Source organism: Phaethon lepturus, unplaced genomic scaffold (genome assembly GCF_000687285.1).
Source record: "Phaethon lepturus isolate BGI_N335 unplaced genomic scaffold, ASM68728v1 scaffold8251, whole genome shotgun sequence".
Classification (NCBI taxonomy): Eukaryota; Metazoa; Chordata; class Aves; order Phaethontiformes; family Phaethontidae; genus Phaethon; species Phaethon lepturus.
Genome location: NW_010518405.1, coordinates 21,665 through 43,885, shown reverse-complemented (window position 1 = coordinate 43,885; position 22,221 = coordinate 21,665). Strand labels below are relative to the sequence as shown.

General features: G+C 37.7%; 1 protein-coding gene across 1 annotated transcript in view; it reads left to right on the top strand.

Moving 5' to 3' along the window:
* The window catches only part of PSME4 (proteasome (prosome, macropain) activator subunit 4), a gene marked incomplete at its 3' end in the record, with an annotated part of 51,930 nt that overhangs the window by 8,392 nt on the left and 21,317 nt on the right, over window positions 1-22,221 (top strand). Inside the window, exons 7-20 of the mRNA XM_010296717.1 lie at window positions 2,690-2,764; window positions 3,235-3,357; window positions 3,852-3,944; window positions 4,846-5,111; window positions 6,688-6,874; window positions 7,566-7,655; window positions 9,431-9,495; window positions 9,592-9,742; window positions 11,353-11,451; window positions 11,841-11,910; window positions 12,369-12,436; window positions 13,000-13,215; window positions 15,224-15,381; window positions 17,550-17,645. Coding sequence (XP_010295019.1) covers window positions 2,690-2,764; window positions 3,235-3,357; window positions 3,852-3,944; window positions 4,846-5,111; window positions 6,688-6,874; window positions 7,566-7,655; window positions 9,431-9,495; window positions 9,592-9,742; window positions 11,353-11,451; window positions 11,841-11,910; window positions 12,369-12,436; window positions 13,000-13,215; window positions 15,224-15,381; window positions 17,550-17,645 — 1,757 coding nt within the window. The remainder of the gene's footprint in view (window positions 1-2,689; window positions 2,765-3,234; window positions 3,358-3,851; window positions 3,945-4,845; window positions 5,112-6,687; window positions 6,875-7,565; window positions 7,656-9,430; window positions 9,496-9,591; window positions 9,743-11,352; window positions 11,452-11,840; window positions 11,911-12,368; window positions 12,437-12,999; window positions 13,216-15,223; window positions 15,382-17,549; window positions 17,646-22,221) is intronic.

Here is a 22,221-nt window from a genome sequence, read left to right as displayed (position 1 = left end):
ACATATTCTTGAGAAATAAAACAAAATGTCATTCTTGAGACAACACCACTAGCAGCTTAGGTGCTGCTGGTGTCAGCTGACCTGTCCCTTGGCTTTACTGCAGTGAACCTTGGCATATTACCAGATCTTTTACATACTCAGTATGAACATAAGCTTATTGACCATCTGGCTCCTTTTACTAATCTCCTGCCTATATACACCAGGAGGACTTCTCGGTGTCTTTGGAGAAAGCTGATTTCCATTGAATGCTACCTTTGTAGCATGTTCTGTTTCTGGCATTTTCTTTGTGCCTGTGTCTAGGTTTTTCTGGTTTGAGTTATGTTTCATCACAAATAGAGGAAGGCAGCCTTTGTTGCAACGGTTGGCAATTGTCCAGATTTGAACAGGGGTGATTGCCAAAGTTTTATTTGAGATTGCCTATAGACACTTTTGTGTCTTTCTGATGGCTATCCAAAAAAGCACAATTCTGTCTACTCTTTCTGACAGAAAGATGACAGCCCGCACTGTAATGCCATGATTTGGTTTGTTTCTGTCAAATGGTCTAACAAATAGTCATCAACACTCTTTTATAAGTTCTCTCTGATATTTTTTCCCTCTTCCACTGTATTCTGACAGTTTGCTCAGAAGGCCCAAGCAATTTTATTTTTTTCCCCAGAGCTTTCACTTCGTGTTTCCTTTGCTGTCTTGTCCACTTCGTTAGGGGCAGGCTTGTTTATTTCATCAAGCTGGGATACAGACAATTAGACATATGGGTTCTGACTATGCAATCCAATTTCAGGCTCTGTACACTGCAAGCATTTTCTCAGCTTGCTTTGGCAGGAGTTAGACTTGCTGTTTGAAGGGGAGCTATAGAATCAATTGCCTTTGTGCATGGTAAGCAGTTCAGGTTGGTTTTTTTTCAGTGGGTATTTCCTGGTCAAAAGGTAGGTCATTTATAAAAATGTAACACTTGTCTTCAGGCTGTGTCAGATGTGACTGTCCAGAATTGAATTTTTGGGTTTTCCAAAGCTATCGTGTCCTTCAGTCTGAGAGAAGAACTATTCTTCTGTGAATATCTGTGTTTGAATTAGGCAGGATTATTTAAGGCCCTTCCTTTTGCCTTTGGCATAGCTTCAAGGTACTGGTAGAAGCATGAAGGCTCTTGGAGACCTGATAGGTATTTCCCTACTTGGACAAGCTCATAAAAGGAGTGTTAGTGGATTACATGCTTTCTCATGATCAGGATATGAGTGAGACTTCATGTCCTTTTTTGTTTAGTCCTGATAACTCTCTTCCCTGAGGACATCTTTCAGTTCCCTTTTGGACTCATGAGACTGTCTTCTGGCAATGGATTATCTAATTCTTCATAGATAGTCACATACTGCCATTCCATCTGACAGCTAATGCCTGTGACTTTTACAAGCCACAGATGTGTATAAACCAAAGCTTACAAATGTGACAGCCACAGCACAGGCGAGCGTGCTTTAAGTAGGGTGGATCCTGCAGAAGCTAAATAGTCCTTCAAGATGCATTGGTTGAATTTTCTTCAATGCATGTATATAGATGCTATTTTAGACCAATATCCACATTCGGCTTACGTGAGAGAACTCTACTGCAGCTGGAGCTGAATTTGGCAAGGGATGCAAAGAATAATAAGGGCTTTGACAGGCATGTCAGCCAGAAAAGTAAGGTCAAAGAAGGCGTACCCCCCTCGATGAGCAAGACTGGCAAACTGGTGACAACAGATGAGGAGAAGGCTGAGGTACTTGAGTTCTTTGCCTCAGTCTCTTCCTCTACCTCTCAAGGGGATGGGCTGCAAGACAGGGACTGGAGGAGCAAAGTCCCTCCCACTGTAAGAGAAAATCAAGTTTGAGACTGCCTGAGGAACCTGAATGTACACAAGTCGATGGGACCTGATGAAATGCATCCCAGAGTCCTGGGGGAGCTGGCTGATGTAGTTGTCAAGCCATTCTCCATGATATTTGAAATGTCCTGGCAGTCAGGTGAAGTCCCTGGAGACTGGAGAAAGGGAAACATTGGACCCACTTTTAAAAAGGGTAGAATGGAGGACCCTGGGAACTAGTGACCTATCAGCCTCACCTCTGTGCCTGGGTAGATCATGGAACAGATCCTCCTAGAAGCATGATGTTTATGATACGGAATACTTCTGTTGGCCACCCTGAGTGAGCTGCCCTGGCCTCTGTTCCTCCTAGCTTTAGCACCTGGCTGGCTGGAGACCGATAGAGGCCTTGATCTCTGTGGAAACCCACATACCATGGCTGGCCATGAACTAAAACAAAGTGTCTTATCAACTTTGTTCTCACAGTAACGGGTTCTGCAGTCTTCTTAGAAGTGCAGCTTTCCCAAACAGAAAACTGATTTTATGATTCTATCTCAGCAAAACCAGGACAACGTTTGAAAAAAAATATTGAAGAGGTAGGGGTGTATATTCTGAGAGACTGCCTCTCCCAGAACTTAGATCACAATTACCTGCTTTGTAAAGTGCTCGGTTGAGTAATGAGTTGGACTCCTGAAGGTTGAAATTCAGGTGTGTTATGAAATATGGTATTGGTGGCTTCTGGCAGAGTGAAATCTCCCTTTACAAGTGCTTTAGTGCCACGGGTAGCTTTTATCTTGCATCTGTAAAGTAGATTGAGGGGTTTGTGCATCTTTTATTACAAATATATTCTTCTTTTATGGTTGTTTTCAGCATCTAGTAAATCTTTTTGCTCGCTTGGCCACTGACAACATCGGGTACATAGACTGGGATCCGTATGTACCAAAGGTAATATTTCTTACTGTATGAAATTACTTTGTTTACTTTCAGATAAGTCTTCATTGTTACTTCGCTAAGAATAATTTGTGTTCCTTGTATAGGTCTTATACCGCAGTAGCCCAGTTTTTCAAATTAGGTGCATTCATTTGAAGACTTAAGTTCAAGTTTGAAAATTTGACCGATCCTTTTGTAAGGACAGACAGCGTTGCAAGTTGTTACTGTTATCACCTGACTCAAAACCCAACCAAAGCAACAATGTACCTTACTATATAAGTACTCTCTGGTTGTATAACTAATCCCATGTTCTTGTGGAAATGGCCCTGAATGATACCCTTGTGATAAATAGGATGTATGACCTTTGAATCTTTGGGCTTATGGATTTTTTTCAAAGATATTCATAGCAGTTACATTGTTTAAAAAAAATGGAACCACCTAACACTTTTCTAATTTATGTCAGTGTGTTCTTTTTATTTTTTCAGATTTTTACCAGAATTTTGAGGAGTTTAAATCTTCCAGTGGGAAGCAATCAAGTTGTTGTTCCAAGATTTTTAACAAATGCTTATGATGTAGGACATGCAGTAATGTGGATCACAGCCATGATGGTTAGTAACTTTGTCATAAAGTGGGACATAAAGTAATGCAAAGCTTTAAGCAAGGTTGTATTTAAAATTAACATTGCTTCTGTTTAGCTCACTGCAGAAGGGTGGTTTTAGGCTATCTTTTGCCCAAGTTTGTTTTAAAGTACGTTGTTTCACTGTCAGTTTGGAATGTGGATGGAAAGGTTTCTTTCACAGCTTCTGTCTGTGGCATTCTGGAGATGAACAGCCAGGTATGAGTGCCACTGTGGGTACATACGTGGGGCTTCCTGAACAATTGAATGACTCTTGTAGGGTGAACCTCATCAGATCTGATGGAGAGAACTTGCTACTTAGTGCTGAGCTGAGGGTGGGGAAGGGAGGGAAATTGCACATTTGATTTGATGCTTTGAGGTATTGCTGTGGTAAGTGAGAGCGCTCACTTGTACCTTGTGTTACTGTGTTACTTGTTCATTTTAACTTACTCCATGTAATAAAATTCTGTGTTTTGTTTTTTACAGGGTGGACCAAGTAAACTAGTGCAGAAACACTTGTCTGGACTGTTCAATAGCATTGCCTCTTTTTACCATCCTTCAAATAATGGGCGCTGGCTGGTGAGTTTTTTGCATGTCGAGACAGTAACTTTCGCTGTAATTTCAACGGTCAAACCTGTCAAATCGCACATGTTGAGAGGTGCATGATGTGCTCCAACAGGCAGATTGTCTGTTGGTTGTGTAACATTATGAGGCTTTTAGGATATGTGATTTGTACTGTCATTCAAATCCTACTTTTATTCTGATGTCAAGACCACAGCTAATGGGAGTATTCTTCAAACATCTAATCCAAGTACAGTTTAGAAGTCCAACACTAGACATCTAATTGATACATAGCTAGGAAAAAGAAGTCAGCGCTTTAAAGGAGGGCAGTATACAGCATCGCTATTACTTGTGTGATATAGCTTTTGTGTTACCAACCTACCATCTCCGGGTTAGCAAAATCTAGTTTTGATTGACCAAAACAAAAAAGATTTTTTTAATGCGTATCTAGTTTGATGAAGCATAACTTTTTGAAGATGTAACTAGTGGAGTCTTCTGTTAGAGAATGTAAGAATCTCTCCGAGACAGCTAGTAGAAAGTACAGATTAAAATAGCAAGGCTGGTCAAAGCAGTGCCAAGTGAGCTGACTTGTTCTAGAATAGGGTATTTGTTTACACATGAATGTGCAGAGAATGCTCTCAAAGATATCCTAATTACTTGTAAGTAGTCTTGATCCTTGACTACATGTTTTGTATGTATTTTTCATGGTTTTTTTTTAAATCATAAGGCATAATGATGGTAGCATAGTTGTCAATATTTTGGGAACTGAAGTTTAGTGGCAAATTTTAGAGCTGTTCTGACTTTTCTTTTATTGCAGTTGTGTAATTTCAAGTTCTTGGCTTATTGTCTGTTGTACGCTTAGCAGCTCAGATTCTGCTACTACCAAGTAATTGAATAGCATTTCTTGTATATTCAACAGAACAAGCTGATGAAACTACTTCAGAGGTTACCCAGTGGTGTTGTCAGAAGGCTTCATCGTGAGCGCTACAAGAAAATGACTTGGTTAACTCCTGTGCCTGATAGTCATAAACTTACTGATCAGGATGTTACAGACTTTGTAGAATGCATTATTCAACCTGTTCTTCTGGCTATGTTTAGTAAAACTGGGAGCCTGGAGGCTGCCCAGGCCCTGCAGAACCTCGCACTGATGCGTCCTGAATTAGTAATTCCACCTGTACTGGAGAAGTAAGTTCTGCAGAAACATTGCATCTTCCCTGTTCCCAACAAATATGCAAAGCAGACATACTAAATGATAAGCAATTTCCTTGCTGCAAATGAATGCTTGCAGTGAGAGGAGCTGCTAATACGCACCTCTGAGCGATCATGAATCAGGACAGGGAGTGAGGGAGGACTTTGGTTTTTTTATTTTGATTTTTTGTTTTGTTTCCTTTTTTGAAACATCTGGCAAATGGAATGTTCTGGGAGCTGTTCATAACTTGTGCAGTATAGGGTAGTGCTCAGGCGGTTTGCATTTCTGTTAGTGTTTTGTATCAGATAGTGGGTGGATCGGTTGAAAGAGCAACTTTGTACCCTTTATTCATGAGCCACCTTGTGCGTTTTCACTAGCTTTCAATTGGGCCAAATACAAATGAGGGTATTGTGTGTTTGTGTAGTAATAAGGGTAAGTTTTCATTTTTATGTTTTGTGTCGGAGTATGTTATAGTTACAGACTGTTTAAAATTACTGTCATTGCTTCTGACTTCTTAAGCAACTGAAGCACATGCCCGTGTATAATACTTTGTACAATGACTAATATCTTGGTGCCTGAAATTCCAAAAGACAAACTCCTTCCTGCCCCAATGAAAAGCTTTCTTTCTAGTTCCTATCCATGTTCCCCCTCCTGTGTGGTCTTTTGTACTTTTAACAACTCGTGCTGTAAAAATAGTGGAGAAATGAGCTTGTCTGGAAGAGCCCTTCTTGACTTCCATACCTTATTGACTCAACTTTTTGTAAAAGCTTGGTAAATCTGCTCTTATATGAAAACATTTCAAGCATAACGGTTCTAAGAAGGACAGCAGTGGACTGCCCGTATTGGGTATGACTACTTTTCCTGTTTTGAGAGCAGACTGAATGTCTGCTCAGTAGTTCAAACTATCACTGGTATGTTTGCCTTGGCTGCAGTTCTGAATTTGTTTTGTTGAGTAGATGTAGGTCCTTTGTGCTTTGAATGATGTAGGGCAGGGGTAGCACTATGACTCTTGTTTGAACTGTGGGTTGTTGATAACAGCAGGAAGTGTTATGCAGTTTGCTAAAAAGTACTTAATGTAAAAAAAAAGCTTTAAAAACCACAGTAATTTAACAGGTTTTTATAAAAAAAGATACGGACTTAATATAACATTAAGTAATATATCCCTTACCTGTTTAGAGGCAGTCAGCCAAGTTTCCATGCTTGCCACAAGAACATTACACTTTTAAGTACACAGCTTGCATTAGCTTAAAGTTCAAACATGAAAATCATAATAGCTTTGAATCTAGAAGCTCGTGCAGTTATTAATTCCTGTGTTGCAACTGCTAACAAATTATTTAATCCTGAATTTGTTGTGAATAGGACTGATCAAATGAAGGGAACATTTTCTAATAGAGCAATATTAAGTCCATTGGAAAAAGATTAGGAAAAAACTTTGGAACCCCTGATTAGCTTGAATTTTTCTTGCAGAAATTTTGTACCCTTTCTGTAGGAAAATAACATATGCCATCAACTTTTCTTTCAAGACTTTAGAAACATTATTGTTCCTAATATGACTACTCTTAAACTTTATAGAACATATCCTGCACTTGAGACATTGACAGAACCTCATCAACTTACAGCTACTTTAAGCTGTGTAATTGGAGTAGCTCGTAGTCTGGTATCTGGGGGGAAGTGGTTTCCTGAAGGTCCAACACACATGCTACCTCTACTGATGCGAGCGTTGCCTGGAGTGGATCCAAATGACTTCAGCAAATGTATGGTGAGTGTATGAATCTTACCTTTTCTTAGAAGATAGCTGGCCAACTAGTTCACTCTGAAAGCGTTTTTTTATGTTCATATGAAAGCAAGTAACTCATGCTTCCTGAAGTTCTTAGCCTGATTTCGCTCCTGCACAATGTTATTTGTGAAAAGTTAATATTACAAGCCTCTAACTTATGATAATGCTTTTGGCTTGTCAGACAACGCCAAGTGAATCTTTAACACCAGATTCTGATAAGCATTGTACTGACTTTTTGGGCAGTTCTAAAAAACAAGATAAAATAGATGTTCCAAAGCTCCTAGCAAATAGTCCTAGTCTTTTGAGATCAATAGGAAGACCTTTATCACCAGGTTTTTATTAAATTAGGTCCTAAAAGCCCACATCTTCAGGAATTCATATTAATTGACTATTCAAACAATGTAAACATTATAGGGTTTTTCTAACTTTAAAGTTCAGCACAAATTAAATGTTACTTTACTTAGAAAATTGAGGATGTTTTGCACCGTGCTGACTGGTAAGTTTTATGTATGAAATTGGAAATAACTGTTGAAGTCTTGGGGCAGAAGAATTAGGCTGTGGAATTTTTTTTAACATAATGATTTGCTTTAGCTCGCATACCTTAATTGCAAAAGCTTTTTTATGTGTAGAATACGGTAACGCTTATTAAAGAGCTGTTTGCAACTCTCAACAGATTACATTCCAGTTCATTGCAACATTTTCTACTTTGGTGCCTTTAGTAGATTGTTCATCTGTATTGCAAGAACGAGATGATCTTTCAGAGGTAAGTGTGTTGCGCCATTGTAAAAACAAAACTATAACTGAGGTTTCAACTGAATTTCTAACAATGTAATAATCTCTTCAGAACTGTAACAGGTTTGCTACTCTCTTTTTGTATATGTAAAACTATGTTAGACAAAAATGCAGCAAAAAACCCCAAAGATGTGGATCACACTTGCTTCTGGTCAGTGTGGTAGAGCTGACATCAGCCTGCAAATTGGCCATGTATTCTTAGCATTTCTGCTTAGTGATAGGTTGTTGTAGAGGTAATGTTAAATTCAAACAGTTCAATATTTTTATGTCAAAACTTAGCTGCACAAGGCCTCATGTAGTGTAATTTGACTCTGATCTTGCCCTGCTTTGGGTAGGAAGTTGGACTATGTGATCTCCAGAGGTCCCATGCCATCTAAATTGTTCCGAGTCTAATAAAATAGCAGCTTTGCTACCATGAAATTTTTGAAACTTGTCACCATGAAACATTAAGATAACAATAAAGACAGGCAAAATAAAGCAGATGAGTGGTGTTGTTGTAAGAGGTATATATGGTATATACATAATTTCTAGTTTAAAACTAGTCCAGCTTAGAGTGAGGTAAAAGGTAACTAGTTGATTGTCTGGGAGACTCTGGAAGGAATTTGGTCTCCTGCTGTTGAAAACATCGTATGAGTTAAACAGTTTTGGGTTTGGGTGGGTTTGGTTTTTTTTTTGGTTTTTTTTTTTTTTTTTGAGAAAACTAATGCACTCCTTAACTTTTCAGGGTTCTTCTCCTCGTATGGGAAATAATTTCAGAACACTCACTCCTCTTTAAAGTGTTCCTGCAGTCGTGCTTTTCTTTTCTGGTTAAGATTCTATTGCTTTCTTTTCAGATGCTTGTTAAGCTCTTCCAATCAAGAGATAGTAACAACATTAGACACTGAGCCTTATCTTCCTCTTGTGTGTTTTATTCTTTGCTGCCCCTTTGGTCACTCCACCTGTTTACTGCTTTGGAGTGCTGTTCATATACATCTCTAGTTTTAGAGCTCCTTGCACTCCATTGCTCCTGCATTGATTTAATACTTCGTCCTTATCTCTCTCACATAGCAAAAAATACAGGAGAGAATGGGAAATAATGTTTATTTTTCTACTTATGATGACTCTCATGATTCTGCTTTTGATACAGCAGTTGAAGCACAGGTAGCAAAGCTTTATCTGGCATACTACAAATGAGGCAGCAGCAGCAGCAGTGTCTGCTATGGTGGTTGCAGCTGCTGTGTGAAATGTCTTGTCCGCTGCTAGAAGGCTCTTCTTGTAGCTCAGAGAACAGCTAGTAGCTAGAGATTGCACAGATTCTGAACGCTCAGCTACTGGGAAAAGGTTAATTTCATTGCCTCTGAGCCGCAGCACTCAAAAATTAAGAGGAGTTTGTACGCTGAATGTTTAATGTAAATATGTCAGCAGCACCAAGTCTGCCACCACAGTTGGCACTCGCTGACTTCCTGCAGGAAAGGAGGATCGGTAGTAAGGCCAAAGGGTGTATCCATGGAGGCAGACCTGATTTCACCCTGAGAGGTTATTTGACTAGACATCAAGGCCAGGAGATCGAACAGGACACTGTAAAGAAAATGTATTAATGGTTTCATGTAGTGTACTTGAGACTATACAAACTTTAATGGGAAATGTGCTATAGTCACTTAAAAATTGGAAGGTTTTTTGAAGAAGTTCATGTAAGAGATAAACTTTATTTTATGTGTCCTTAAGAAAAGCCAATCTTTTGTGCTTCTTTTGCGTCGGGAACTGTAGGTGGAAAGAGAATTGTGCTCTGCAACTGCTGAATTTGAGGATTTTGTACTTCAGTTTATGGATAGGTAAGTAAGCTAAGGATAGCTAAAAGCTTGGCATGAAGAACTTAATAAAACTTTCAAGTTCCACTTACTAACATTGTACTTACTGTATTTCTGTAGGTGTTTTGGACTTATAGAGAGCAGCACACTAGAACAAACGAGAGAGGAGACTGAAACTGAGAAAATGACTCATCTAGAGAGTCTAGTGGAATTAGGTCTCTCTTCTACTTTCAGTACAATCCTTACTCAGTGTTCAAAGGATATCTTTAAGGTATGTAGAACATGGGCTTACTTTGAGGCTTTAATTTGCTGTTGTGAATAACTGGTGCATTCCGATTCTTCCTTCCTTCATTGTTCTGTTGTGAACTTTCATGTTTAACCAAGGAAAGGGCTGAGGCAGGGAGTTTAGGACTGTTTGCTTTATGATTTTATATACATCAGTACAGAGCTCTTAGGTTGTTGATGCTCTCTTGCCAATTGATGATAAACATTAGGAGAAATCATTTCAGGCTGTGATTTTTAATGTCTTTTGATGGTAATGCTAACCTACCCGATCCCCTGCTTTCCTTTTATTTCCCTCTCCCTGCCACTTCTTCAACTGGACAAAAGAAGCTGTTCAAGGAGCCGTGTGGCTAATGGGATCAGAAAAATCATCTGGATTAAAATAACTCTAAGGGAGGGAGGTGGAGAATCCATGTTGTTACACAGACAAATTCTTTCCTTGCAGGTTGGGTTGACACATTTTAATCTGTTCACCTTATACATAAAGTATATATTTGGAGATGCTAGGTTTCATACATTTTGAACCATTGCATTGAACCCTTTGGTACAATTTTTGTGTGGAATCTTTTGGTTAATGCAAGTCTTAAGTTAATTTGTCATTGTCATTAATTATTTATGTATTTTTCCTGATTGTTCATTATTAAAGTAATCATATGCGATCTACATGGTATATAGTTCAGCTTTCCTTGCAAGGTATTGGATGGTAATAAGCTACTTGAAAACATACTGGCCACTTAAATAGTTGATAATTTGGGGTTTGTTTGTTAACTAAGGGATATCTTGGCTTTACTTCACTTTCACGTGTGAGATAGCATAGTTTTCCTTTCAGTGGACTGTGACTTACTCTGTGACAACTGTTTTTCTGTGTGGTTTCTCAGAAGCACCCCAAGCTTACATTAGTCAACAAGATTTATCTGACTTCCTTTCTTCCCCAAGTGAACATTTGAGCAGTGTCTCTAATCCAGCTGAAGGCAGTGTCCTGTTATGTCACAGTTAAAGCACTCAGTGTGTTTTGTTTATAAACTCTTGAGGAGAGGAGGGGAGTATAGACCTTCCTGTAATTGAATTATTTTAATGGTAGTTCATGCTGTCACGTATTTTCTTGTTACAGTGTGTTACTGTAACTGCGTGTTGCAATAAATAAGAAGAAAAAAAAGTGAAAATCTGCAGACGGACTATTTTGACAAACCTTTTGTCATTGCTACTTCTGTAGCAGCCTTTATTCCTCTGCTCAAGGCAGTAGTTGTACAATTAGTCATAGGTGTTGCATTGACTGCAAGTCATGTGTAGTGATAACATATAGGATTTTTTTTCTGAGCAGTACTTTTCATGTAAGTTTTTAATCTTTCTACTCTATAGTATTGTCAGCTTTAATTGTGATGGTAGTTACATTTTACTCAGCTTTAGGCATTGTACAGAACTGCTTTCTCTGTCTCTATTCTGATTTATTTCATGCAAATCATGGTTGCAGTCTTCTGTTTTAAAAGAACACAATATTATGTATAGATGCTGCCTTCTGTGTAACATCAAACATCTTATGATACCTAGTTTTGTTTTTTTTTAAAAAAGTTACCATCGTCTTTTTGTACTCATTTTTAGGTTGCCTTGGAGAAGGTTTTTAACTTTGCTGTTTCAAATATATTTGAAACGAGAGTTGCTGGTCGAATGGTTGCTGATATGTGCCGAGCTGCAGTAAAAGTGAGAGAAAATGCTCTGACTTCACTTGATCTTTAGTTTAAAAAAGAAAAGCCAATAATACTACTTTTTATAGTGTAGGATCTTTTATTTTTCATGTAAATACACGTGGTTCTTAATATTATGTCTTCCAAAATTGGATGGCTGCATATAGCAATATCTCAAGAGGTTAGTTCACAAAGTATTTTTCTTGCATTTATGTTAAATTTAGGTTTTATTGAGTGTTTAAAAATCATGAAGTCAGCTGACTCTAGATTGAATTGGTGCTGAGATACAGTCTATTCTTTTCTCTTTCTCAATAACGTTGTTAGAAGATTTTTATCAATGTGTGCGCTGAGTTCTATAAGGTGTCTTTTTTTTTTAAAATGGGCTATTTGTGATGCTGTTTCCAGTGCCGCCCTGAGGAATCCTTGAAGCTGTTTGTACCACATTGCTGCAGTGTTATAACTCACCTTACAGTCAGTAAGTTTATAAGATTTCTAGTGTTATTTGCTTTGTTTTGGATTGACTGTTCTTAAACATGAAAATAATATTTAGAACTTCTGTGGGGTTTCCACAACTTGTTTCAATGATGGGAAATCAATTTTGTCCATTATTTCTTCTGAAAAAAATGAACCACATCTATTTATGTGGAATATCAAGACAGAACTCTATCGGGCTACAAGAGCATGCTTCTCTTAAAAATGTGGCAGTTTAAAATGTCTCTAGATATTCCTCAATTTCTCAAAAAGCATTCAAGATGTTCAGTTAGCTAAAGTGACTTCCAGTTGGACATGGGTGCAAGATGAATTGGAAGGTTGCAATAAAAGGAAGGGTTAGGTGTAAACTTCTGGGATGCAAGCATCTGGTTTATGATTTAGCTTGTTTGGAAAATTTGACTGCAGCATAGTTACAGCAGTGCTTATCACTTGTTCCTCTAGATGATGATGTATTACATGATGAAGAACTAGATAAGGAACTCCTTTGGAATCTTCAGCTTTTGTCAGAGGTATTGCAAAGAATGTTCTCCCCGTGCATGTATACCCTTGAATCTTGTTTAATACCCCTGAAAGAAGAAAATAATAAAACTTCTGCTGTTAAAGTAAATGTATGAATGACAGTGCATAACTTCTGTTTCTTACCTCACTTTAAATGGGACATAAGTGGATGCTGTTTGAAGAAAATAAGCATATGGTGTGTATGTGGAATTAAAGTATTTAATACAATTATTGAGGGGTAGAGAAAGAAGAGGAATCAATGCAGGCGAAAACATAAGACGTTTTTGGTAAAGATAAATCTTTTAAAATGAATCTCAAACCGGATGTGAGTAATGCTAGAAAACTTTGAAAAAGATCAAGAAGCAATGGATATCGCAGTTCTTATGTGTTACTTAAACATTCCCAACATCAGTAGAAGTGGTAGTTCATGTGCAAGTTCAGTCTTTAACTGAATTCAGTGTGACCTACAGAATGAAACCTGGTACAGGATCAGTTGAGCAGTGTAATTTTCTCTGTAGTCCTCTGGAACAAAATCAGTTATATTTACCTCTGAAATATTTGTCTTTCCTGTTAGATCACTCGAGTGGATGGAAAGAAGTTGCTACCGTACAGGGAGCAGCTTGGGAAGATACTGCAGCGAACCCTACATTTAACCTGTAAGCAGGGTTACATTCTGTCTTGTAACCTACTGCACCATCTTCTTCGTTCTGCTACACTTATCTACCCCACAGAGTACTGCAGTGTGCCAGGTGGCTTTGACAAGCCTCTTTCTGAATACTTTCCTATCAAGGCAAGGATTTTCATTTATTTAGGATTAGAGGATTTGACTTTCTTTTTTAAAAAACAATCATACACTATATTATGTTTTTACTTGGAGATTTCTGAACATAGGTAGCAGCAACGGAAAGTGTAATTGAAAGATGCTTTGGGCTTTGAAATGTATAGCAAATGACAAGTTACTTAAAATTATATTGATAGCAAAAAATGAATACTGACTGTTTTGAGTAGTTTTATAGCATGACATATTAGTGTTTTATGATGTGTGTCTTACAATGATTGCGTGACTATAATGAGATAATACAAAGTAAGAGTGCCTGCTCATGTGTCTTAATCTTGTAATATATGATGCATTTGAGACCCAGCTATCATGAAGTACAGTGGTATAAAACATTAAATTTGGAGTTCAGCAGCAGAATTTTACTGTTCACATTAACTTAAATATCCAATCATAGAAAGTATTGTTGCACTAGGACAAACTTAGTCTTTCGTCTGCTTTTGCGGATGAGAGCTGCAGCCTTTCTTTTTTCCTCTTCGTCTAAGTGTGGTTATGAGATAAAACAAGTAATGGTGAGCACATGGAAAAATTAGTAAATTGGTGCAAAACAATTGCATGAAAGGAGATACGGTATTTTACAGGCAGAAAAACAAATGAACAGCGATTCTACACTGAGGTTGAGATAAAATTAAAGTAGAATTGTCAATGTTAAAAGTTACTAAAACTGTCAAAAGTAATATGCTAGTCTTCTGTTAAGACTTTGAGGTCAATGTATCAGTATTACAGATGAACAGTGCGGCAGTTTTCAGTTGGCCTATTTGAGTATAAAGCTGCATTTTGCTGAAAAGTGTTCTTTTATGAAACTTTACAACCACGGATAATGCTTGTTACTGAAAGCTAGTGCAATTTTATAAAGTGATGGAAACATCCCGTTGGGACAGAGATCCCTTAAAAACAAACAGAAAAATCTTAATTAAATGCCTCAACGCAAAAATAGAATTTTTTTTTAAAATTCCTCCTCTGATACTGAAAAAATTCACAGTTACTTTGTTCCATATATCCATGGCTACTTTAGAAAGTGTATATTATATCAACCCTTAATTGCTATTAACAGCTTAAGTTTGTCACTTAAATACTTCCTACCCTGCCCCAGTATAAAACTGCAGTTCTGTCACTTTCTCAAGTAATATTCATGGAGGACTAGCATGCTCTTCCAAGGAAGAGAAGTAATAGCAGGCTACATTGAGTAAGGGTATTACTGTAGTTCTTCACACTTTTTGTCCTGTCAGATTAGTCAGGCATTTTAAGAACAGATGGTGAAGTTTTGAAATATTGAATTACCATATAAAATTGGACAAAGGCAGGAAGTGGTAAGTGAAGACTGCCAAGACCTATCTATTAATATAGTCCTACGCATGGACTTCATGTTTGAACATGAACTAGTAATAAATACTGACTTTTTTCTTCTAAGTACTCAAGTGGTGTTAATTCTACAGCAAATGTGAGCTCTTTGTAAGCCAAAATATGAAAAATTGTCTTTGTTATGGGATAATCTAACATTGTATGGAAAGTCCAACTTAAAATTTAGCTTTCTTTTTTTATTTTTAAAATGAAAGTACTAAGTTTTCTGATTGTGGTTCAAAACTGAAAAGGAGTATTATTAAATGGCCTAGCTGCTTTATAGGAGTATCAAAAGTCTGAGTTGTACTTAAGAATATTTCTGAATTTGTATCCAGCCAAAGGAATAACAAAGTTATATTTAAATTAGACCAGTACAATCCTTTGCCTTTTAGTCCTTTCAGGTATGTATTATTTTCTAGGTACATGTAGATGTTATAGCAAATTTGGGATTTTTGTTTAGTTTTATTGTGTTGGTTTTTTTCCTGGAGTTGTCAGGATAATTGCTTTACAGCAGTAGATAGTGCATGTATTTGTTTTTTTCAGTAAAGTTAAATGCTAATTTTTTTAAAAAGAAAATTTCGTTCCTAGTTTGATTAATAGGAAATGTCTGTCTTTACTGTAGGACTGGGGTAAACCGGGTGACCTGTGGAACTTGGACATCCAGTGGCATGTTCCTTCATCTGAGGAAATAAACTTTGCTTTTTACTTGCTGGATACTTTTCTTCAGCCTGAGCTCACCAGACTGGAGCACTATGCAATTGGAAAACTAGAAATGTCCAGGTTAGTGGTGATACGTAATATGGAGAAGGTACATTTATCCACTTATGTCTGTTTTAAGTAGCTATTGCCAATCATACTGGCACTACAAAAATTAAGGAGTAAAATACTATAATGTTACGCTGCCTTGGATGTTATTCCAAGTATCCTTCCATAGCTTGGAAGTGCATTTCATAAAATGGACAACATTATTTTGAACAGAATTGCTCGGGGGCGGGGCGGGGGGACGGGGACTCTTAAGACACTTTATGTTGGTATAAAGACTTTTCTGTTCCAGATTTTTTTTTAAATACATACCATAAATTATGTTCCCATTTAACTATAGTCAGCAATAAAAAAAGCCCTTCCTCTAGACTCTTGCCCTGTTACTTTGGCACAACTGTGTGTTTCTGAACTATGAAGTGGAACACAGAACTGTTTTGGCTTGGAAATCTGCCTCTCTCTCTCTCTCTCCACTTCCTACCTACGAGTAAAAGGTATATAGTGTGTCTCCGCAAAAAAGTGGCAGTGTTGAAACTGAGGAGGTAGTGCAGAGTCAGTGGCATAACAAAGGGGAATGGAGGCAAGAATACTGTTGCCCAATCTTGTTAAACGCTGTTAGTGTGAAACTGTGGCTTCATCAGGATAGTTTCCAAAGCACAGGATAATAATGAGTTTAGTGTGTGCTAAAGCATTTACAAGTATCGAATAGCTAAAGCTGTTTACAAGCATTAAATCTCAAACATTCTTTATTTCTTGTGTTAAACTGTCACGTCCTTGAAGCTGTATGTACTCAATTGGTGTTCACAGCATGTGATGTTATACCTCGTGCTGTAAAGTGCAGCCCTGCAAGAAGCAGGGCATGGTGTATCAGACTCCTATTTTTCTGTCTGACCAAGCTCCTGCTTTTTTTTAAACCTGAAAAAGGCACTATATACTTGACAAATCAATGCCACCAAACTTTGATCAGAAAGTATACTTAGACTAAAAGAAGAAAGTAGATGCTTCCTATTTAAGTATTTGGTTTATTTGTAAATAATTTCTTTAGTTTTTTTCCTTTTGACTTTAACACCTTGTATGTAAAGCTATTAATTTATAACAGAATTGGACTTTGATTTGGCCAAGGTTTCAGTGTGCTACTTAATAGAAATAAATCGTGTGATTTAGGAGAATGTAACCAAGTGCATGAATTGCAAATTAAATTGGAAGGCATGGTAGCAAAGCTGCAAGAGTAGAGAGTACCATTAGTTGCTGAGGGAGTAACAGGTGTGAATAAATGGGACACTAGGTGAGCCTCCTATTGCTTTGAATTGCACTATTTCTGGAGCTTGAATTTTTGTCAGATTTTTTTTTTTCCCTGGTATTCCACGAAGTAATAATTGGAAATCAAACACTTCTTGTGTACTTAGGAGCTTCAGAGTAAGCTTTTCTGTTACAAAAGATAATATGAAAAATTCTAACAGCTTTTGTTAAACACATGTATTTAGAGAGTTGATAAGTAATGCATGAGTACTAAAAGCCCTTTAGTTAGGGAAACCTCTTAAGAGGGATGAAAGGAGTTATTTTACATATCAGAGCTGCTTATCACAAAGATGAGAACAAAGGGAAAATTTTGTAGCGCTATACTAAATGCTACTGCTTTAGATGAGAAAGGTAAGTTCGCCTTTTTTTTCAGGCAAGACTCTGAAAATGTTTAAAAAAGGTAGGTGATGGCACTGCATTGCTGATGCTACTTTATGTAAAGGAAATGGAAGCTAGGCATTATAATTTGTCTTCAGACTGCAAAATATTCCCTCATCCTATCCATGGGAAGGATTTTTTTTGGCCTTGGAGTAGAGAGTTATTTCATTGGTTTTATCTGAGATTTACATAAAAGTCTTTAGAACAGTTTTTTGGGGGGTAAAGCTGTCTGTTTTGAGATCAGTTTATCTCATTACACTGACATTTCCTTCACTGTTTGAGAATGTAAAATCTCCAAAACAAGTTTTTTGGAAAACAAAGTTGAATGTTAAAGTTCTGTAACGGGATTAGGTTGGATCAAAAAATGATTGATTTCTGTAGTGCTCCCTCTTGTGTTTAGAAGTGATGCAGCTAAAGAAAAGGGCTTTTATAAAACTTCACCAAAAATATTATTGCTTGTATATTTTCAAGTGTTTAACAGATAAGTAATCGGGTTTTCTTCTTTGTTTAAGAGATGATGTGCAGCAGTGTCTCGCTATAGTGCATAACTGTTTGATTGGTTCTGGGAATGTTCTGCCTCCTCTAAAAGGAGAAAGGGTGGCTCATCTGTAAGTAAAATTGATTTTTATATCACAAACATTCTTAGTAATTGTATTCATACTGTTTTTTAGTGCTTATTGCTATATCATACAACTGCTTCTAGTGGCTATTTTTAAGGAACTGTCATACTAGTATAAAGATACAGAAATTTGAAGTAGTGACTTCCAGAAATGCTTGAGTACTTAAAACATGAAAGAATGTTAAGTGCTTTTTTTTCAGGCAAGACTCTGAAAATGTTTAAAAAAGGTAGGTGATGGCACTGCATTGCTGATGCTACTTTATGTAAAGGAAATGGAAACTAGGCATTTCCTCATGTGTTTCCCTTCCTCTAAAAGAAGCCTTCAAACCATAGTGCATTGCCGTCTTACTAATGTTCCTGTGACCCTGAACGAGTAAAATCCTAAACATTCTGAACTTAACTTCTTGCCGGCTGTCTTCTATTGAAATAGGAAATAAGTCCTGTTTGAATGTTCAAACCCCTGTGAATAATGTCACAGCAGAGCCTGGCTACTGGTGCCAGCAGGCAGAAGAAAACTGTAGCAAAAATGCTTGAGTAAACTTTCATTTTGGAAGTAATAAGAACTTTCTGTTGCATTGCAGTAGTCCAGGCTTTAAAACAGACTATTTTTGAATAGATGGGATTGCTGTTTTAGCTTTGACTTCTTTGAGAAAGTATGTTGAAATATTAAACTTAGAGGAAATTGTGAGTTGATCTCAGTACTCGTGGTGTTACGTATCATGTTTAAAATATGGAGGGTTTCGATTAATCTTATGACCACAGTCTGTATTTGGTGACTATAAAGTTGTTGCTGAGACCTTTTTGCCAAAGTGCCAGCTACTAAAAGTGGCAAGGAGCATTGATACAGTCTCAAATGCATTACTTCAGGTGCTGAGCTTCTGTGAGCTGCTGGTACAGTGGGAGAGGCTCCTCTTGAGTGTATGTCAGAACACTTGTTAAGATGGAGAGCTTTGTAGAGGCCGTCTTCTTACTTTTGGCTATGGAAGAAATCTTTTAACTTTAATTAAGAGGCAGTGCACGGCATTCAGCATGACTGCATTACTTCAGGTGCTGAGCTTCTGTGAGCTGCTGGTACAGTGGGAGAGGCTCCTCTTGAGTGTATGTCAGAACACTTGTTAAGATGGAGAGCTTTGTAGAGGCCGTCTTCTTACTTTTGGCTATGTAAGAAATTTAGGGAAGAAATCTTTTAATTAGAGGCAGTGCATGGCATTTAGCATGACTATGACTATCTGCTAGAACGAGGACTCCGACACCTTTCAGGAGACATTGGCTGTTCCTGTACCAGCAATGTGCTGCTGGTTCATATTGGGAAAAATGCAGGAGCATGTTAGCCTTGCTTCTTGATTCAGTCTGAATCCTGCCCTGGCATCTCTTAGGCAGCAAGTGCTAGATGCTTGCAATTCGTATGGCTTGCAGATTCAAGGACAGAGTTTCTGGTGTTGGTCCTTCATAGGAAAGGATTTGTTGTTCTTAGATGCCTTAGACTTCAAAATACAAGGCTGTCTTGGCCCAAGAAGTCTTTTAACACCACACACACACAAAAAAATCTGTTCTAGCTATAATAAGTTACTATCAAGGAAGAAACACCTGTGTTAAGAGTAAGTGGGTTTGCACCCTTGTCTAGGCTATCTGATTGTCAGTAGTGGAAGCTTCATTTGGTACAAGAAAGAATCTTACTGCCTGTGAAGAAGAGTGAATTGCAGCTGCTATTAGAATGTCTTCATGTAGGCTGTCTCTGGTTTTGTTTTGGGGTGGAGTGTTTAGGATCATCTTTTTATATTGTTGGTCGATGTCTGTAAATTCTTAATGTACGGATTAGGACATTAGCCTGTAATCAGCTTCTAAATTACTTGTATACTTTGTGGAAAGATTTGCTTCATTCTGTTAGTTATCTCTGCTGCTTTATTAAATACATACCATTTTCATGAGAACACGCTGAAATCAGTGTGTTACTAAAGAAATCAAAATTAGACTTTTCTCACATAATCTGAATTTTGGAACTCAATAGTTCATCCTACTAAATGTCTGCAGAGCTTTGGTATCCACCATTATCTGGTTTTGGACAGACTTTATGCATATTGATGAAATATCTTCTGCCCACTGTGAGCAGGTTTTACATCCAGCCTTTTTATGTTTACATTAAGGCTTTTTAAAGCCATTGTCAAGCTAATTTATCTTTTCAGTGATTTTTACACAGGACTCTCAAATTTGCCCGACAAAGTTGAATTTTGTTTAAGTAAGCTTTAGTTCTCATTCTGTGTATGATTTGAATTATCACTAATGAAATGTGGATTTTTAATGAAGGAGACAATCTGAGGGAAGGAGAGTGGGTTTGTGTACAGTGGATTGTGGTTTGGCCTGGTAAGGTGGACTAAATACTTCAGGAAATCCCGTTGCACTTCAGATCAAATGAATGTTAGATTCCTGTCAGTTTATTCAAGTTACTTAGCAAGAACAGTTACAAAGGTCAACATCAGTTTAGCATCTTGAGAGATGAGGCTGAGTTGATCCATCCAGGACAGATAGTGTTCATTCTAGTGATGCCTCTTATGAAATGTATATTCTGTTTCATTGGGTTACTGTATGTAAGCAAGGGTCACAGCAGGGAATTGTACCAAGAAGGAAGATGTCCTCTCTGCTGCCTTCCCCCCTCCTCCTCCTTCCCCAAGAAATAACTCAAATAGTTGTAATGAGGGAGATTTAAATCACTTGATTTAAAAAGCAGTACGAAACAACTTCCTGTGAATACTGTTTTCTATCCCATATGTCCATAAAGTTGTACCCAGTTTGAATGTAGGAGGTGTCTTTTGATGAATTTGCTATTAAAACAGGGGAAAAAAGTTTTATTTTAATTGTTATCGTATCGCGAGTACCTGGGTTATTTTTTTTGTAAGATACCAGTTCACATTCCCAAGCCTGTTCTCATTACATATAGTAGGAATGCACACAAAGCCCTCACATTTGAAACTGAAGGGCTTTTACTGAAAGCGAGTAAGGCAGTTACCTGAATGCCCTTATTTTAAGTACTATGTATTCACAGTTAGTACTTACCACTAGTGGTGATGATACTCATTCTCCTAATGTGGCAGCATAGGAATATCTTTGAATGTTATTGGTAAATGGCTTGATACATTTAGGTTAAAAAAAATTCTACACGTATATATCTAAAACAAACTGGCACAGGAGATTTCCTGTCAGATACCTCCTATGCCACTTAATTTCGATGAACCATAGCTGATTATGCACCATGTAGTACAGCACTTGTTATTTGTACTGGCTGTAAAGTAGAGCCGAGTGGGTGTAACTGCTAGATTTTCCTTCATCTTGATGGTTAAGGATACCTGAAGATTCTTGCCGAGACAGACAGATGATGAGTATTTGTTCCTTTATAATCCTCTAGCCTGCTCACTGTGTGAAAGTCACACAGGTGGCGGAGAGCTTGGAACTATATAATTTAAACCTCAGCAAAAGAAATATGTGGGTAAAATGAACTTTAAAACTTTGTGTGCAGCGGGGTGTTGAACTAGATGTGATGGTTCGGTTAGTACTGTGAACTCTAGCTGCCTGCAGGCTGCTTCTGCCACCAAGATGTTTTTTCCCTGAATGTATAGGGTTTATTTTTCTGTTTGACAGCTTAAAGCTACCCCAATAGTTGCAGACCTTGTTTTTGGGGTCTGTTTGCAATCTTGCTTGAGTGACAGGCAGGAGAAGGCAGTGGCAGGAGTAAAGGAGAAAGACTGCATTCTCCATTAGGAGCAGGCCGTAACAGCATGAGACCGCTGTACGCGATTTAATCATTAATTTGAGTGACTCGGTCATAACAGTGACTAGTACGAAGCAAGATGACTTGGCTGGGGGAGGAAGTAGGGGTTTTTTGCTTTAGTAGGGAAAACTAATTATGAAAATTACGTATCGACTGTATGTCACAGATGTCCCAAGCTGGCCAAATGCTTATTTCGTTACTGGTTGTCATAATTGACCTGTGTCGTTGCGTAGATGCAAGGATTGGGTGGTTGTTTTTTTTTATGGATGAATTTTACATCACAGTATTACATAAACATGATAGTCTTCTACAGCGATGAGAATATAACAAAATTTATGAGCACTGTTTTGGGAGAAGAAAATGGGTGAATCTGGATTTGAGTTCTAAACCTTTCTGCTTTAAAACAAATTGCATGGATGAATGCACAAGACTGCTTACATGGTAACTATTGCTGCTTAGGGTTTTGTTGTTGCTACTTCTACAATAGGAAAATAGAGTTGTTGCAAATATGAGGCCTGTCAACTAGTGTGGAGGCTACGACATTTTACTGCAGTAGTACTGCTAACCCAGGATTCTGTTTTGTTTGATTATAGATGGTGTATTACAATTCATCAACATCGTTTTATGGAAATAATGTTTAAAAGTCTGTTGTACTTTTCACTTAAAGAAACTTTTCACCCTGAAAAGTTTTGTGGGAAGTTGCTTGGTCCGTTTCTATGGACTTTTTTACAGGGTTTTTTTCTTCCTCGGTGTCAAACACCTGAGACTATCCAATAATTTCAAAACGTCTTTTTTCATTTCT